This window comes from Meles meles, chromosome X, assembly GCF_922984935.1.
Source record: "Meles meles chromosome X, mMelMel3.1 paternal haplotype, whole genome shotgun sequence".
NCBI lineage: Eukaryota > Metazoa > Chordata > Mammalia > Carnivora > Mustelidae > Meles > Meles meles.
The window spans coordinates 32,265,218-32,284,442 of record NC_060087.1 but is presented as its reverse complement, the minus strand read 5'-3'; the positions used below and the strand labels follow the sequence as shown (position 1 = coordinate 32,284,442).

General features: G+C 35.7%; 1 protein-coding gene across 1 annotated transcript in view; it reads right to left on the bottom strand.

The window, feature by feature from the left end:
• CFAP47 (cilia and flagella associated protein 47) overlaps window positions 1–19,225 on the bottom strand; it is a 545,441-nt gene that overhangs the window by 275,409 nt on the left and 250,807 nt on the right. Inside the window, exons 36-39 of the mRNA XM_045994745.1 lie at window positions 17,415–17,549; window positions 12,406–12,521; window positions 2,234–2,384; window positions 449–537 (exon numbers count right to left, since the gene is read on the bottom strand). Coding sequence (XP_045850701.1) covers window positions 449–537; window positions 2,234–2,384; window positions 12,406–12,521; window positions 17,415–17,549 — 491 coding nt within the window. The remainder of the gene's footprint in view (window positions 1–448; window positions 538–2,233; window positions 2,385–12,405; window positions 12,522–17,414; window positions 17,550–19,225) is intronic.

The window sequence follows — 19,225 nt, the reverse complement described above, 5'->3', positions numbered from 1 at the left end:
TGTTAAACCTCAAGATGCACAAACGCATGGTTAATGTACAGTTTTAATTAATAATGATGCCTTAAGTTAAAATGCATGTTCTGCTTGAATTAATATTTCACTTTCAGAAATTAACAGATGGAATAAAATTAGAAGTAAAAAAAGTCTATTAATTATATATTTTTAAAAATTAAAATATTAGTCTATCTAAACATACAGAAAGCTCATAGACAAAATTCATAAATTTAGTATGATGAACCTTAGCTTTAAATAGATCAAATAGCATTTTAAGAAAAATTGATTTCTCTTAATTATTTGTTCTGTTTTATCTATAATGTTCATAAATTTATTGTAATATAAACACATAAAACTTCTTTTCAAAAAGGTTCATGTTGCTAAAAAGTATTCACCTTAAGACTGGATATGACTAATTGCAAACAAATTATATGAAAATGTTATATTAACATACCTGAAGTCCCCAGCAGTATGGAAGGGATTTTTAATATTCACATTAATTTCTTTCCATTTATAACATGGAGATTTACAACGTATAATTTCCTAAAGTAAAAAAATAATAATAATTCTATATGTAAGTAATGAAAAAGAGTAACCTGAATTATTATAAACTTAAAGTACCTAAAAAACAGTACACTGAAATATTACAGTGATATTAATTCATGTAATTCCCCTTGCCCCACAAATATTGTACTGCAAAAATCTGGGTGGGAAGGACAGAAATATATTTTACCCCATCACTGAATTATTTGTCACAACAGTGTCTCTCAAGTTGATTTCCCTAAAATGGGTTTTGTTAATGACTGAGCATGATTTCATATTTGAAAATTAATTAGTCATACCTATACCTAACACATATGACATAAGGAAGAAGCAGGGTGTATGTATGTGCACATGCACACCTCTGTGAGTGCATAAGTATCTGTGTACAAGTGTGGCATGCCTGGGTTTATAATGTGGCGGCTACACTGACATTATTTGTACTGCAATCAAAGTACAAATATAAAATTAAAACTTTGAATTACCTGAAGGACTTCCATGGAAAATAAGATTCTAGGAATTCTACACTTTTAGACTAATCATGTTATTATCTTTTTCTATTTCTCCATTATCATCCAGCCCACTGGACACTAAAACCATGAGCAGCCAGATGGAAAAGTAAACAGACTGCATGAGCCTGAGGTGTCAGCGTTTTTGCCCCAGAACCATGTAAATGGCAAACTAAAATCATCCATGTCTAGAGATACATATGGTAAAGCAATGTTTCATTCTGGAGAATTCCTGAGAGAGGATTGGGAAGTGTACGAATTTATTATTCAAGAGGAAATCTGAAGATCACGACACACATCCCAATGATAATCACATGTCTGCTTCCTGTTCTAGGTGTCTGTACCTTGTAAACCAGTCTGCCCATATGAGCAACTTAATGCTCTCCTCATACAACTGGCCATTACTGGAGTCAATCTCTTTATTGAGATTGAGATCAATCAATTGAGATCAAATTCCTTATAATCCAGGTGGAAATCTGGTGACATAACAAGTTTGCTTCTTCTTTACCATACATCCACAGTATAATATTTAGACAAGATAACAGCTACAAAAAGTCAATGATAGCAATAGCACAACCATTTTATAGAGAGTTAAAAATCCTTTTCCCCATCTTTTGAGATATAAACAGAATTCTATCTGGAATGTTATCACCTCTCAGTAAATGCCAGTCTTAGCATTATCTTTATAGAATGAATGGATTTGATCCACAGGATACTCAAGATAAATTGATGAATGTTCCTATCAGAAAAGAGAAACATTTTCTTTGCTGCATAAACCACCAACCCTAAGTTCAAACAAAAACATAGACAGAAGACCAGGGACTGTTTTAACCTTACATCACAAATCTCCACAGCAGAGGGGAATGTAAATTGCTATGTGTACAGTGAATGACTCCATTATGAAAAGAACAAATATAATCCTAAAAATCTGACTTTAAAGGAACACTCAATACAAGCAAATTCTCTTATAAAATTGAAGAATTAATTCTACAGAAAGAGTATCAGAGCAAGAATATGAGAGACGCAGAAGGCAAGAACTGTGCAAATGTAATTATGTGCACATGTGTCTGTACACAGAATCTCAAACAACAGGAGTGATACAGAGAGAATACTTGGAGGAACACTGTGCTCGGGACATTCCAAGGCCTGAGAAGAGAATGAGACACACAAAATAGGCAAAATCTACTTACAATGGCTTTAAAATTGAGGACTTCACCCTTAAGAGCAAAAGTCATCGTAGTGCCTCGAATTGCAAACTTAGGTTTTGAAATTAATAGCAGTGAAGCTTCAGCAGGACGAAGGAAGCGACTGGTGAATTTCAGCGTGATATTAATTTGGTTTCTATTTAGTAAAAGAGAAAAGAGGAAAGAGCTTACTGAAAAAGACACAACAGTTAACTCTTCAGTGTAGATCACATGCCCAGGGCCTACACTCTGCAATATACTCACTTCTATAATAAAATTGAAGGCTTCTGCAGATTTCAGCAAGTGTACAATCCAGTTATTCTTATCAGTTAAAACACCTTGATCCAATCTGTAAAATCTACAGTTCCCTCCAAATGTACATATAATTTACCAAGTAATGGATTTCCAGTTAGCCGCAGGAAATCATGTGAGTATTTTTGTGTGAAATCCATAGGACATTCTGTGCTACTGTTTAGATGAACTCTTAATCATATCACTGGTTTTTGGATTTTGTTTTGTTTTTGTCACATAGAGAATAAAATGAGCAAGACTAAGAATTCAAAAAATACTTAAAGCTATGGTTGAAAATAAAATTTAAATCTGAAATCAAAATAATGGTATATAAGTAACAGGATTTTTGAGAGAAACATATAAATAAAAGAAGGAAAACAGAAAGCCACCTTCATCTCTCTTAAACTTCAATTTTCTAGTCTAAAACACAGTAAAATGGTAAGAGGTGTATGGATTTGGAAGAGATTTTACCCACCCATTTGTAGGGGAATGTCTACACCATGGCATCCTGGCAACTTGGCATGCCATACATAGGCCACAGAGACAGGACTTAACTGGCCTGGCAGAAAGCTTGTGATCCTCCCCTAACAGAAGAGCACAGAGGCACACGAAGAGCTACTACAAGAACCTTTCTCGGGGCGCCTGGGTAGCTCAGTGGGTTAAAGCCTCTGCCTTCGACTCAGGTCATGATCTCAGGGTCCTGGGATGGAGCCCCGCATCGGGCTTTCCGCTGGGCGGGGAGCCTGCTTCCTCCTCTCTCTCTGCCTGCCTCTCTCTCTGCCTGCCTCTCTGCCTGCTTGTGATCTCTCTGACAAATAAATAAATTTTAAAAATCTTAAAAAAAAGAACCTTTCTCACTTGCCTCCCTACCTCCCCTGGGAGGGTATCATCAGTTTCTCGTTACCTCCTACGTTCTGATAAAGTAAGAGGGTTACCACCTAGCCCCCTTCAAGGGAGAGTTACAGGCTATAAAACTGCTTAGCTGTAGCACATTAGCTGTCAGCAACATGCTGTCTTACCAGGCATAATGCATTCATCAACAAAAGCCCTTTTGTTGTTGTATTAGCCTGCACAAGGGACATAGGGATCAGGCCCTTTTGATAACTTTTGTTTTCACTGTTTATTAAGTAATAAAGTCCTCGAATAAAAAAAAATGGGCAGTGTTTCTTAACTGGCTAAACTTCTCAGCCTTGCCTTGCCTTGACACAGCTGTGGGTGAAAAATCATGGGGAAATTTTACCTTTGCTTTTGCTCTGGCTTTTAGCATAGTTACCACAGTTAGTCCTTTGTGCAAACTACCACCTACTGCCTTCTCTTAGGATGCCTGTGTTTGGAAATGGAGATGCGCATAGATTCTCTCAGTGTCCAACTTTGACTTGACTTCCCCCAAATCCTTGTGGAATTAATACTGAATGGGTAAGTCTATGGAGCAGCAAAAAGTAAAGTAAATTAAGGACTTCCAAAATCAAGAGAAATATTCTCAAAATTGCTTTTTAGGGAAAATTACAACTCCCAGGTAGCAGGAGTGGGGATGATTTTTACTCAGATATGTCATCACTAATCTCCTCAGTTGGCAAAGGCATATTTTGTTGGTCATTATGAAAAGCTCATAAACTTGAATTTAATTAAGAACAAAAAATATTGGACCTTGAGATCTTTTTCAGGATATACAGGCTCAAACTCTGTGTTAGGATACCTGTGAGTGACTTAGAATTTTTCTAGATATTCTTTTTTTTTTTTTTAAGATTTGTTTAGGATTTTTCTAGATATTCTAAAATTCATCATTTTCAAGCCATTCATTCAATCATTCATTCATTCAATTGATATTTAGAGAATTTATAATGTTGCAGGGATTTTAAATTTGGGGACAGAGGGTGCCTGGGTGGTACATTGGGTTAAAGCCTCTGCCTTCAGCTCAGGTCATGATCTCAGGGTCTTGGGATCCAGCCCCGCACTGGGCTCTCTACTCAGTGAAGAGCCTGCTTGTTCCTCTCTCTCTCTGCCTGTCTCTCTGCCTACCAAATAAATAAATAACATCTTAAATAAATAAATAAATAAATAAGGGATAGAGTAATTAGGAAAAAACCCACAGTATACCTGATCTCCTGGAGCTTACATTCTATAGGGCATGGCAAACATTAATTATGTCATCACAAAATAAATGTGGAAATTACGAATTATGTATGTGCTAGGAAGTGGTATGAGAGCATGTAACACGGAGTGTGGTATAGTCTGAAGGGTCAGGGGATGGGATATGAAGGATGAGAACAAGTTAGCCAGAATGAGCAGGGGAGAAAAGAAGTATCCAAGGCCTCTGGTAGGAAGAATTAAGTGTTTGAAGAATTTATGAAAGGCCAGTGGTGCTGAAGCTTAGAGAACAAGAGTGTTAGTGATCCAAAACATCCAAAAGCCGGCTATGAAAGGCCACATGTTGAGATATTCACCCTTTATCTATGGTAATGGGAAGCTATGGGAATATTTTAAGCAGAGGAGTGATATAAGCAAATTTTTTAGAAGATTTTATTAATTTACCTCACGCAGAGAAAGAGATAGTGAGAGAGAGTACTAGCTGGGGGGAGTGGCAGGCAAACAGGCAGAGTGAGAGAGAGAGAAAAGGCTCCCTGCCAATCACTGATGCTGATGGGGTCCATCCCAGGATCCTGGGATCGTGATCTGAGCCGAAGGTAGCCGCTTAACTGACTGAGACACCCAGGTACCCCAATATAAACAAATCTGCATTTTAAAGAAATTGTTGCCATTCTAAGATACAGGATGGACTGCAGAGAAACCTTTTAGTAGTCTATTGTGGCAGTGTAGTTTAAAGATGATGGTACATTAAACTTGATGTGGAATAGGTGATAAGAAGAAAAGATGTCAAATTTAAGATACATTTGGTAAAATCAATGGGACTTGCTAACAGACTGGATCTCCCCGGAAGCTGATTTTAAAAAGGTCTATGAGAATGACCACAATCTAAGTAACATGCACTTAATAAATGAATGTATAGACCTATACTCAAATCCTATGAAACACATTTTAAAATAAAATATTCTTTTTATGAAATCAATGGCTGGTTTTAGGACCATGAAGATTTGAGCCTCTCTTGAGTATAGATGTTCCTTTTGAAATTCTGTAGTTATATTGAGGCATGTAAATGACAGGGATTCCTTCTTGAATATGTTAGAAAGTTCAGAATAAAATGGGTGGTCCACTTAGGTAAATGTCTTAGGTCTCTAAAAATGTGTATAATTATAGGCTTCATCTTAATTTTCTTCCTTTTATTTTCTTTTTGTGTCAATTGCCTCCCTCTCAGTAAAAAAAGAAAATCTGGATATTACATGTCTCTTGCAAGGCACTTCAACTTGGCTTTTGGAAAAGATGGAAAATAATTTATAACATATCAGTCAATGTCAGTGCCCATATGGCACAATGAGAATAAGGATAAAAAAAAAGAAACAGAACGTTCTTCCAAAAGTATACTTCAACTTTTATACAGTAACTCTATGGTTGTAGCTAAATTTAAGCATCAAATCAGATGCAAAAGTAAACATGTTTGTTTACATATTGATATAGCTGTTTAATCCTATCTACATAAATGATATTGCTTGGAATTTAAATCCACATCTGCCAGAAAGAGCCATTATTAATCATGATCTAGACAGACTCTAAGGATGTGGTACACATAGATAATTATATAATATAATGATAATGCTGCCTTTTTTTTAAGAAAACAAACATTTTCTGAACTCTTGTTTCTAAAAGCAAAAGACTATGTGATTTCCTAGTCTAGCTAAAAAGATGCTTAGAGAACCATCAAATAATAGTATTCAAGCCTACAAAATAAAATACGTCTAGAAAAGGAAATAACTGTTTTCCATATATTGAGAATCAAGCATTATCTCTTCTGGAAACACATCCATGGTTACCACAAGAATATTTAAGGGCTTTTTTCCATTTTACTCTAGTTCTATACACACAACACAAATAAATAATTACCAAATTATATCCTCATTGTGAATTTGTTTGTAGGACATTCTGCTAGACTGCAAACACTGGTGGGCAGTGTTAACATATTTTCATCTATGAATCATGAGCACTTCGAATTAGGATTGGGGGGGCCAAATACTTATTGCTTCTTGTATGTTCCAGTTACCGTACTAAGCGTTTTGCCTATTTAATTACATTTATTACTGACAAAACTTTGGGTAAATATTTCAATCCCCATTTTCTTTTTTTATTTCTTATTTATAAGAGAGAGAGAAAGGAGGAGGAGCAGACGGAAAGGGACAAGCAGACTCCACGCTGAGCAGGGAGACAGACATAAGCCTTAATCTCACAACCCTCAGATCATGATCTGAGACAAAACCAAGAGTCGGATGCTTAACCACCTGAGCCACCCAGGCGCCCAACCCTCATTTTCTAAATAAGAAAAATGAGGTTGGATCATAGAATATGTACATGAAAATATCACAGCCCAGCATTCAATTATTCAATGACATAACAGTAGGGTTCTAGACCACTATGGTTTCGGAAACTCAGGTTTATCACCTAAGAGAAATCACATTAAAATGACAAGAACAATTTTTTTAAAGGCTGCTAGTTAGAAGAAGCTATCAATGAGCATCTGAACAGAGGTTAGTAAAGGAAAAGAAGTGGGCCTGTAGACTCCTGGACAGGGCATTTCTAGAAATGCCCACTTGCATGGAGGGCAAGATGGCGTTCAGACAACTTCACTGTCTTCAAGGCCAGTGCACGATGCTGGGCAACTGGGCCTAAAATGTTTTTCACCCTAAAGTAGAGGTTTGTGTGTATCCACTGAAAAACAATGTAGTATTCTATTGCCACGTTATTACATATGAACAAATAAATACCACAAGGCATTAGACTAAATCCTTAAACATGAAACCCTGAAAACAAAATAAACATTAAAAATTGACCTAAAAGAAAAAAAAATTGACCTAAAAGAAAATTAAAATATTTAGGTAAGAGGTGAGTAAAAAAAAGTCAGAAAGATTTATGAAGATAACCCCAATTTAAGAACAGGATGCTATGAAAAGACATACACAATAAAAATCTAAGTACTCTTACAAATATACATGTATAGGAGATTCTCATTTTCTCTCCCTCTCTTGCCTCCTCTCCCCTAATGGAAACACTTGGAAAAGAAGGCTTGTTGACAGAAAGGAAAAAACAATGATATAAAAAATACTAGTGATTATATAGGATACATAAAGGATATAATGAACAGGCTCAATATCCAACAACTACAAGTTGGAAAAGGAAAAATGAGAAAATGAAGAGGAGAGAATTATGAAAGAAATAATTTATGAGAACTTTCCAGGACTTATGAAAAATAACTTCATAGCTAAAGGACTCACTGTGTACCCAGATGGTGAATAAAAAAAGACCCTTCTTGATGCACAGTCTAGAACAGTATCAGAACACAATGGGGAAAAAAAAGAATACAATGGAAGATCCTAAAAACTTCTAGAGGATTTGGAAAACAGAATTACAGTAGACTTTCTTATCACAAATATTGAATACTAAGACGAAGAGGAACAATTATTAGAGTTATGAGGAAAAATCTTTTCAACTTAGCATAATAAACCAAGCAAAATATAAATCAAAAGGTAAGGGTAGTAAAAAGACATGCTTAAAAATACAAAATCTTGGAAAACTTACCTCTCATATTTTTAAATTTTATTTCATAAGGATGTCTAAGTAAATCAGCAAGTAGATTCAAAAACAGAAAGATATTAGTTTATATCCAAAGAGAAATAAAAAATATCCAGTACTGAGGGGCCAGGGTGCCTCAGTCAGTTAAGCATCTGCCTTTGGCTCAGGCCATAATCCCAGAATCCTGGGATTGAGCCCCACATTAGGGGCTCTGCTCAGTGGGGAGTCTGCTTCTCTCCTTCCCTCTGCTCCTTCCCCCGCTCATGCCATCTCCCTCTCTCTCTCTCAAGTCAATAAATAAAATCTTTAAAATAAAGGCCAATATTGACATCTCTTCAGTTGGTCTGGAAACCAATCTAATTAAGAGGAGAAGGCAAAGTGCTCTAGAAAAGGTATACTTGAAGGAAAGAGACTTCAAGGAGTGTATGCACTTCTTTAGAATTTATTGATTTTCTCAACTTAAAAAAGTAGTCAAAAGATACGTTTTACACTGGTGGTATAAAAACCATTTATAAAATAGATTTTCACTCTTGGAAAAGTAATCAGTAGAAGATAAAAATAGTGATGTTTGGAGAGAGGGCAATAAATCTGGAGAAGTAAGTGAACTAGATCATTAGATATTATAGCTATACATCAGCAGATTATTTTTTAAGTTGATATAACATAAATACTGACAAAGATAATATAGATTATTTCGATATTGGAGGTAACCACTGGAAGAACCGCAATGAGACATAAATGAAGGAGTGAGAAGTAGGTGGCTCATGAAGTGGATTTCTCGAGACAGATTTGAGAGGAGAGGGACTTGCTTTTCATTTTTTTTTTTTGAAGATTTTATTTATTTGACAGAAAGAGAGATCACAAGTAGGCAGAGAGGCAGGCAGAGAGAGGGGGGGAAGCAGGCTCCTCACTGAGCATAGAGCCCAATGCAGGGCTTGATCCCAGGACCCTGGGATCATGATCTGAGCCGAAGGCAGAGGCTTAACTCATTGAGTCACCCAAGCACCCTTGCTTTTCATTTTAAACTCGTCTGCATAGTTGACTTGTTAAACATGTATAAGTTAAATTTTGATTAAAAAAAGCTAAGTTGAAAACAAGAATATAGGTACATGTGTAATATGGTCAAAATATGAATATATGTACCAATGATTACTAAATGTGTGAGTAGGGATACATGAATATATGGCTGGTTAATGTTCATTTGGCATGTATTAAAACCTCAAGAAGCTACTATTTATAAATATGTCTATATTGATATAGACCATAAGTGGTGCAATGGTGAAAAAGAGAAAAAATGCACCCTGCTGAGCAGTTAATAGGAAGTAGCCTATTGGATCTACTCAAGTGAAATATTCTCACAAACCAACTCCTAGAGAAACAAAAATTGATACAATTACATGTCATGAATCTTCAGGATTGTTCACAAATAGTCAAAGCCACATTTTATTGCATACCAAGGGTTTATATGCATGTGATACACACACACACAATATGTACAGGCATCAAATGAATAAAAGTGTCAGCCAATGGATTTAGATTGGCTGGTTGTGAATTGGCGCTTGATCACTTAATAGCAGAGAAAACTGGACAAATGATTTAATGTCTCTGCTCAATGTTTTCTTTTGGAAATGAGGACACTAATATGGCTGTTAGGATGATTAAATACGAAAAGATATACAAAGTGCATGTTTTTTTTTGTTTTTTTGTTTTTTTTTAAAGATTTTATTTATTTATTTGACAGCGAGAGAGAGAGAGAGATCACAAGTAGGCAGAGAGGCAGGCAGAGAGAAAGAGAGAGGGAAGCAGGCTCCCTGCCAAGTAGAGAGCAGAGAGCCCGATGTGGGACTCGATCCCAGGACCCTGAGATCATGACCTGAGCCGAAGGCAGCGGCTTAACCCACTGAGCCACCCAGGCGCCCCAAAGTGCATGTTATATAGATTTTGTACATAGCAAATGTTTAATAAGCATGAAGTTGTTTTAATATTTACATATAAATATCCTATATTTATAGATAATACATAAATTATATGTTATATAATTTGTAAATATTTAACTAGGCATACGCTATAATAAATATACTTGTACATATACAATGACTAGAAGGAAATGAACTGATGAATTAACTGTGTTTATCTGATGGAGTTCTAGGTGATTTTGTTTCTTCTTTATACCTTTCTGTAACAAATTTTCAACAATGTACACGTTTCACATTTATAATAAAAATGGTAAATGTTAATCTTGTTAACTGAAATGTACTTTTAAGCTAAAATATCAGGGGTTTAGTGTGGTTGTTAAGAAATATTTCCACTTAATGAGAGCTTTGAAATACTGGAAGAGGCTATTGGGTTTACGAATAAAAAAAAAAGAGAGAGAGAGAAATCTAAATGCTTTTCACTGTATCAACCTCTTTGAAAGGCAGAGAACAGATCTCAATTATCAAAGTCCTGTGTGAAGAAAAATGGGACTGTGACAATGTTCAAATGAACCTGTATTACTGAAGTTGTGTTTTATAACAGACATGTAATAAGTATAACTTAGAAAATGATTGGGTGGTTTTTACAAGGAGTTTTATTCAAATCATTTAATTTATAATATAGAAAAAGGGGAATGGAGAATTGTATTCCTCACACTCAGTTCAATCTGGATGCAGTACCAACGATGAATATTCAGAATTTATAAATTATATACTCCTTAGCATGAAGCAGTAACTGAAGAAAACAAACACAGGCTAATGACACAAGCCAAGGGCACTGTTACACCTGGGTTTCTTGGTACTTTAAATGCAATTAAAATGGCCTTTATTTCCAATTGTTTCTGTATTTGATATGCTAGAAGTAATAATAATTACAATGTGAAAAGCAACTCGAGTTAATGTATGGTTAAAAATCAAACAGATAGGGGCACCTGGGTGGCTCAGTGGGTTAAGCCACTGCTTTCGGCTCAGGTCATGATCTCAGGGTCCTGGGATCGAGCCCCGCATCAGGCTCTCTGCTCCACAGGGAGCCTGCTTCCTCCTCTCTCTCTGCCTGCCTCTCTGCCTACTTGTGATCTCTCTCTCTGTCAAATAAATAAAATCTTTAAAAAAAAAAAAAAAATCAAACAGATAACCGGTGAGGTAACTTTAGTAGTTAAAATCTGTCACTTTGCACTGGGAAAAATAATTGAATGCAAAGGCAATGACTAAAATTCAAGTTGGCTGAAGTCCTTTAGTGGTTATTAAATTTGTGTACCCTTGTGATCCTTATGATATTAACATGACTGTTCTCTTATCATCCTTGTAATAAGAATATTACAAGGATGTTAGGATTTTGTAATAAGAATATTTCCCATCATTAAAACCAATGATATATCTAATAGGATTTATTGATCTGGAAAGAGTCATATGTTATGCTCATGTTTAATTTCTCAAGACTATTTTCCAGGGGTTTCCTTTGTACTTTATTTTTGAAAGTAGGATGGTAGCAGAAACATTAAACAAAAGTATCATGAAAACAGAATCAGAAATGAAACTTAAAATAAAATCACTATAATCTGGGTGTGTGTGTGTGTAGGTATATATATGTATATATATATATATATATGCTTATATTTATCTATGCATCTATCCGCACATATAAACACAATGACAGTGAAGGGATAGGGGAAAATGGCAAGAGTGAGGGTATCTTTGAGGTAAGATTATCAGTCTTTCACTTTTTTTGTTCTTTGTACTTCTATAGTTTCTAAATTTTCTACAATGAGCACATTGCTCAGAAACAACCATATATAACATGTAAACAAAATGATATATACTAGGTATATACACGATATATACAACTTATATAAAATATAGATAAGTAACATAAATATATATAACAGATATATATATAGATAGATGTAAATTTAGCACACACTGGTTTAAGTTTCCCATAGAAAACTGAACTACGGTACATGAACAAACAACTTATAGTCTAATCTCTATGGGCCATATGCATGCAAAATAAACTAAAATGCATATGTAATAAGTAACTGTTTTATGTCACTAGAATTGTTTTAACAAAGTTGGTGAGGAATCTCAGCAACATATACATAATTTATCTATGTCAGAGTGATGATCTTTTCATTATACGTATACCAATTAAAAACAAATCTTTTAGAATTATAATATACATTAAATATCTAGGGTTGATATTTTCAGTGAAATAAAATATAAAAGAAAAAAAACACTTACTTTGGAGATATTGTCACAATGTTCCCTGTTTGGGAAAGGGAGAAGTCAGACGCATCTTTTCCAACAATTACAGCATTATATACTAAGCTTTTCAAGCTTGGATTTTTCAGTAGAATCTATATTGAAGAAGAGAGTATGCATAAGATCATGAATTTTAAAAATATATAATTTAGCACTTATTTTCATCAAAGCAAGTTACACATTTTAATCATGCAAATATTCCTAATATGCACTAACTGGAGTAAAGCAGACTTTGTATTTAAAGATAACATACATATATATAGTTCAGCAGAATAGGCAAGGAGAAGGAGTTTTCAAGCTTTCAAGCAAGCAAATGACAGATGTAAAAACACCTGATTATCAAAGATTTAAACCCAAAGTTAGCAACTTGGATTTTATTCTTACTGCAAAGGGAAATCTTTAGACAATTTTAGACAGAGAATTTATATAATCCAATTTACAAAAAGATTATTCAGGCTGCTCAGTGTAGAAAGAATTATAAGGAGTATACATTTAAAAACAGATGCCCAGGCTGAAAATGAAGGTGGCCTTGACTCGAAGCAGTAGTATAATCAAGGGGCTGGCTGTCCCTTCCTGATGCCAAGATAGGGAGGGTATGTGAGGACAAGTTACTTCATTTTTAGAGAGAATATTTCATGAAAACTGTGAATATCCAAGTGTTTATGTAGAATATAATGTGGATTCAAAAACAAAAACAAAAACAAAAAAACAAACACACTGGAAAGACTCCAGGTTATCATGGAAAGTACTGACTCAGAAGAAGAAGATGGCATGGGGGAAATGCATGATTGGCCAAATTAGAGTGACAACAAGCTGAGTGCAATTTACGCAGCCCAGGAAGTACAGTCACAGATATCTGAAGAGTTAACAGCACCGTGTGTGATAATAGTGACTTATAGTGATTATGGTGATTTGTATAGAATATGGTAGATTTGTTAAAGATTAAATTAACAAGGGGCACCTGGGTAGCTCAGTCAGTTAAGTGTCCAACTCCAGGTTTTGGCTCAGGTTGTGATCTTAGGATCATGAGATCAAGCCCTGTGTCAGGCTCCACACTCAGCCTGTGTGCTTGAGATTCACTGCCTCTCCACGTCTATCTGCCCCTCCCCCAGCTCACACGTGCTCCCTCTCTGCTGCTAAGATTAAAAAAAACAAACAAACAAAACAAAACAAAAAAACCCCTTTAATAAATAAATAATTAATTAAATGAACTAGTTTTATGTTTCAAAGAGAACTTTTGGTAACTACCAGGACAAGTATGTTGTTGCTGAAGAGTTTCTTCTGTCTTTGGTTACACCAAGGAATTGGGGTTCTCATGTTGCTTACCTACTTATACATATCAGTTATAAGGGGGCAAAACCAACGCAGTGTGTTATTTTTTATGTATGTATGTATGGATTTGAAGTATTAACGAACAGACCAAGTAATTTTAAGTTCCATAGAACTGATTTCTGTTTTCTGAAAGGAAATGTAGAAAATCTTGAGGATTCCCTGTGTTAGGCGAACGTGATAACCACTACACTACGGAAACTTGAGGATTCCCTGTGAACTATTACGGATTTTTAGTCCTGGAACTTCCCTAACCAGCCCTGAGATCTTAAGGTAGCCACTCATTCTCATTATGTCATATTCTATATATGACACAAAGGCACTGGGTTGGCTCCCTTGTGGTCAGATTATTCCACCCAGGATTTCATGTTTGGGTGGTAAGTGGTAAATGGAGACAAAGGAAATCTGCTCAAGGGGAGGAAAGCAAGCTTTGGAGCCTCAATTCCCCTGCGCACCTTTTGCAAGAATATCTTATCTTTCACTATTCAACAGTCGTCTTTAACTACTGTGTTTTTGCATAAATTCTGTTTCAAAAAGGGAGAAGAAAAGTTCAATTGCATTTAAAAATGTCTCAGAAAATCACACACTCTACATTTTTTTTCACTGATCACTCTATTTTTACCAGTTCCAGGATTCTATGTTTCTACTACTGACATATAGTCGCACAAATACTGTTTGAATTCTAGTAGCCATTTCTTAAAATCCTTCTTTATTCTAGAGTGATGAAAAGGTTGGTAAAAATGATATTCAACAACTTAAGCACTGTCATTTATGGTGTTGATGCATAGGAGCTATGCCAAATGTTCTCAGCTATTTCCAAATCAGTGATTTTTCTTAAATTTAAAATTAAAGCTTGTTATAACTGACATTTTTTTTTTTGCATTTATATTTAATTTTTGTTACCGTCAAAAGACATACACTACATTTGAGGAAAATAAAAGTTATATATGTATAATTTCATCTATAATCTGTCTTTTTCCTTTTATTCTTCGTTGGCAGGCTCAATCCCCAAGGTTGGGCTTGAACTCAAGGCCCAGAGATCAAGAGTCAGAGGTGCCACCTACTGAGCCAGCCAGGGACCCCTCATCTATAATCTTAAAACATGAACATTATTTCTAGCAAAGCGCTAAATGTGGAAAGAACTATTTCCATTTTAATATGCTTTAATTTGATTTTTAACATAATTATGATTTATATTTAAACATTAGTGTTGTTAACTACTTTTTAAAAATAATGGCAATTAAATGGCATAAAGATATACAAATACATGGACAGAATTAGAGGTCTGGAATTGAACCTAACTGTAATAAATCACTGCTTAATCTAATTCAAACTCACCCTAGATTTTGCAGGCTTAAACAAAACATTTCTAACTCGTTAGAAATTTTATTTTGATGTCAAAAGACCTCTCCAATATAATTACAGCTCCAGGCTTTGAGAATCATTTCATTTAGGGAATTATCAGAGTAAATACTGTTGAAAAAATCCTCTAAATAATTTTATATCTTTTTTTCCTGATAAAAAAGAGAAAAAACACCTAAAAAGGAATTCTTTCTCAATGTATGCTAACAAAAAATCAGTAGAGGCTGTTCTTACCCTAAACTGAGCCCTTTACATGTTGAGACAAGAACCTGTGGTTTCCCTGATTTTTAACTGAATCCTTATCAACCATAACACATATCATCACAGAGGCAATGTATTTTCTCAAAGGTTACAATTATAAATCAAAGATCATGAAGACATATCTTCTGAAGAGCAAATATGGACAAGTCCTTCATTAAACGTATAAAATTATACCCTCCCAACTAAATATGAGGAGGAATACATAAAACAGCCTGAAGAAAAGGAATAAACATGAACTGACCAAAGAGATAAAGTAACTTTGTATGAAATAAGATTCTATCAGCCCACAGTGTCTTCAGAAAGAAACAAGGAGATTGTTTCTTTAGTTGAAGTTTTTATGAAACTAGTAGAAGGAACAATCTTTTTTTTTTTTAACTTTATTTATTTATTTGACACAGAGAGAGCACACAAGCAGGCAGAAAAGCAGGCAGAGAGAGAGGGAAGCAGGCTCCCCGCTGAGCAGAGAGACCGATGCAGGGCTCGATCCTAGGACCCCGAGACCATGACCTGAGCCAAAGGCAGAGGCTTAACTCTTTGAGCCACCCAGGTGCCCCTAGAAGGAACAATATTAAATAAGCATAAGCTATTTAAAAGTATATGCTAGAAGATACTTCACAAGTGTAAATATGAAACAAACAGCCTGAAAAACAAACTGAGGTCAATGGTCCTTGACAAGATACTTCTCAACGAGGACACTTCATAAATATGGACATATTTATAGAGATCTGTTATTGTCACAGGACTTCAAATTTCATTTTTTATTTTTTTCTGCAAATTAAAGAATCTGCTGTTACACATTTAGCATCTCTTGCACATATAATAACCTTTACTGGGAATCAGGTGGCTCTGGTCAGGAACACTTTCATTTTTATCTCCCTTTCTATATCCTTGTCTGAATAAAATCCATCTGGACGTGTAAACTGCTCCCTTAAGGAAAGCTGAGTACATTCAGAATACAAGCTTGCCCTTACGGTGTCAGTCCCGTTGCACATGAAATGGGTCTCAAGTGCCAGAAAATTTGCCCTTCAAAGTGCCCTTCATTATCCAGCTCCCCAAACCCCATTCATCAAATGAATCAAGGAATCATCATTTCATTGCAGGTGATGGTCACTATTAAGCAAAAATTGTCCCTTTCAGTCAGTTACCGTCTGCTAAACCTTCTTCTTTAGAAGAAGCAGGATTTGCTAAGACCATTTTTTTAAGTTTATTTTTTTTTTTAATAATCTCTACAACCAAGGTGGGGCTTGAACCCTGCGATCAGGAGTCACATGCTATTCCAACTAACCCAGCCAGGTGCCCAAGATGGCAAACATTTTTTTAGGTGCAAAAATGAAGTATCAAAATATCATTCATTTTCTGCCTGGCCCCCTCCTTTTCTGTGTTTTTTTCTTTTTTTTTAATTTAAATTCAATTACTTAACATATAATATATTATTAGTTTCAGAGGTAGAGTTCAGAGATTCATCAGTCTTATGTAATACCCATTGCACATTACATCACATGTCCTCCTTAACGTCAATCACCAAGTTACCTCCTATCGCTACCCCTCTCCCCTCCAGCAACCCTCAGTTTACTTCCTATGATTAAGAGTCTCTTATGCTTTGTCTCCCTCTCTCTGATTACAACTTATTTTATTTTTTCTTCTCTCCCCCTATGATTCTGTTTTGTTTCTTAAATTCCACATATGACTACAATCATATGATAATTGTCTTTCTCTGACTGACTTCTTTTGCCTAGGATAATACCCTCTAGTTCCATTCACACCACTGCAATGGCAAGATTTCTTTTTTTTTTTTTTTTTAAATGACTGGGTGGTATTCCATTGTATATGTATACCACATCTTCTTTATCTGTTCATCTGTCATGGACATCTGGGCTCGTCCCATAGTTTGGCTATTGTGGACACTGCTGCTATAAATTGCTAAGGCTTAATTATATCATAGTAATACTTTTACAAATTTGGGGTTAGAAAAGAAATAACTAAAACCCCTGTGAAGTGTTTAACTCCACATATTTCGACCCCAAATATGTCCTTACCTGTCTCAGCACAGTGTCATGTAGAGTACAATGAAAGGGCACCACCTTTTTGGGGAGATATGTAGGGAGCCTTTCATACATGTAGACACAAAGCATGAGCATCAGGACTGGATTAGGGTCACAGATATCCGTGGCCTAGTTTCAATGAAAAGAAATATAAATTAGAGGATATACAGATAAAATAAAGAGAGCTAAAGCATGGTACATCAATGGGTGAATTACATTAAAGCCTTTTAAAATGTTACTAATTGGCAATGACACTGAATTGTAAACACAGTAAACAGAATATTGTGGGGAATCAGAAGAGCTTGACCTAAGTGTTAAAAGATATTGAATTAGATGTGTTTTCAGTATAACAGTAACCTCACAGCCTCAAAGCCTCCACAGAAGCTAGTCAGAGGTCATAAAAATATTATGTATTAGAAATATTGACTAATGTGACTAAGATATCATCCCTGATTTAGAGTACCATAAACAGCAGTAAAATAAAATAGAGAAGTAAACAAACTACTGAGGTAAAAGGCAGCAAGAGTTTCAAACAAAAGCTCAAGGGGAGAAGGCAACCTTGAGATGGCCTTGAAGAATGCTTGGATCTCAAATAGATTGTGTTTGGGGGTTAGAAAAGGAGAAAAGGATCTATTCCATCAGAAAGGCAAAGCACTACAGTGCAAGAATATAGGGAAATACAGTGTTTATTTGTTAAAGAAGTACAATTTGAATCCTGTGTAAGGTAAGAAGGGCAAGCACTGTGTGAAAAGACTAAGGAGCACACTGTGGAGGGTGTGGATGTCAGGGTAAGGGCCTCAATTTCTTTCTTTTTTTTTTTTTTTAAAGATTTTATTTATTTGACAGACAGAGATCACAAGTAGGCAGAAAGGCAGGCAGAGAGAGAGGAGGAAGCAGGCTCCTCGCCGAGCAGGGAGCCTGATGCAGGGCTCAATCCCAGGACCCTGAGATCATGACCTGAGCAGAAGGCAGAGGCTTTAACCCACTGAGTCACCCCGGCGCCCCAAGGACCTTAATTTCTGAACAAGGAATAGCACAAAAGCAGATCAGGCAGATCAGGCAGGGGGGTGGTTAGGCAGTACATTTCCCAGAACAAAGTATAATAATCAGAAAATGTACTCATACTGATAACCAAGATAAATTAGTGATGGTTGGTGGAAAAGATCTGAGATAAAAGCCAGAATTTCAAAGGAATAATAGCAGGGACTATCAACATAGCCTGAATGTACACTGAAGACAAAAAGTAGAGTCAGGGGTAGGAGAAGGATTCTTTATATCAGATCGTGTACTACCTGTGATGTCCTAGAAAAATGTGAAGGTAATAGGGGAGAATTAATCTTCGCAAAGAAGTATTGAGAATGGTCTATGGCAAGGATTCAAAGATATAAAACACCTCTGATAGACATGCAACTCTGTCATTGTCAACATACAGGGAGTCCTCTACACTTGCATAAAATGAAGATCTACCTATGACTTAAAGGCTCACATTCAAGTCAGTAACCGAAACGGATCCAGGCCTGGCTTGGAAGTACAAAGAGTGTGGGAGCCAAGAAGACCTAATACATTATGTGGAACTAAAACGTTTGACTCTGAAGTTCAGCAGCAGTTACCAGCAAATAAAAACAGCTCCTTTGATCACCTGCTGGTTCACATTCCCAAATACAGTCTTTTTCTTCTTTGGAAGGAGAGAAGAGTTTGTTTTTTCTTGTTTTGTCAATAAGCAGTAAGAGTAACCAATAAAGGTGTCTGGGGAGGAGACTTTTAGTAAAAAAAAATAGGAGAGCTGGCCTGACTTGGCAGGGTAG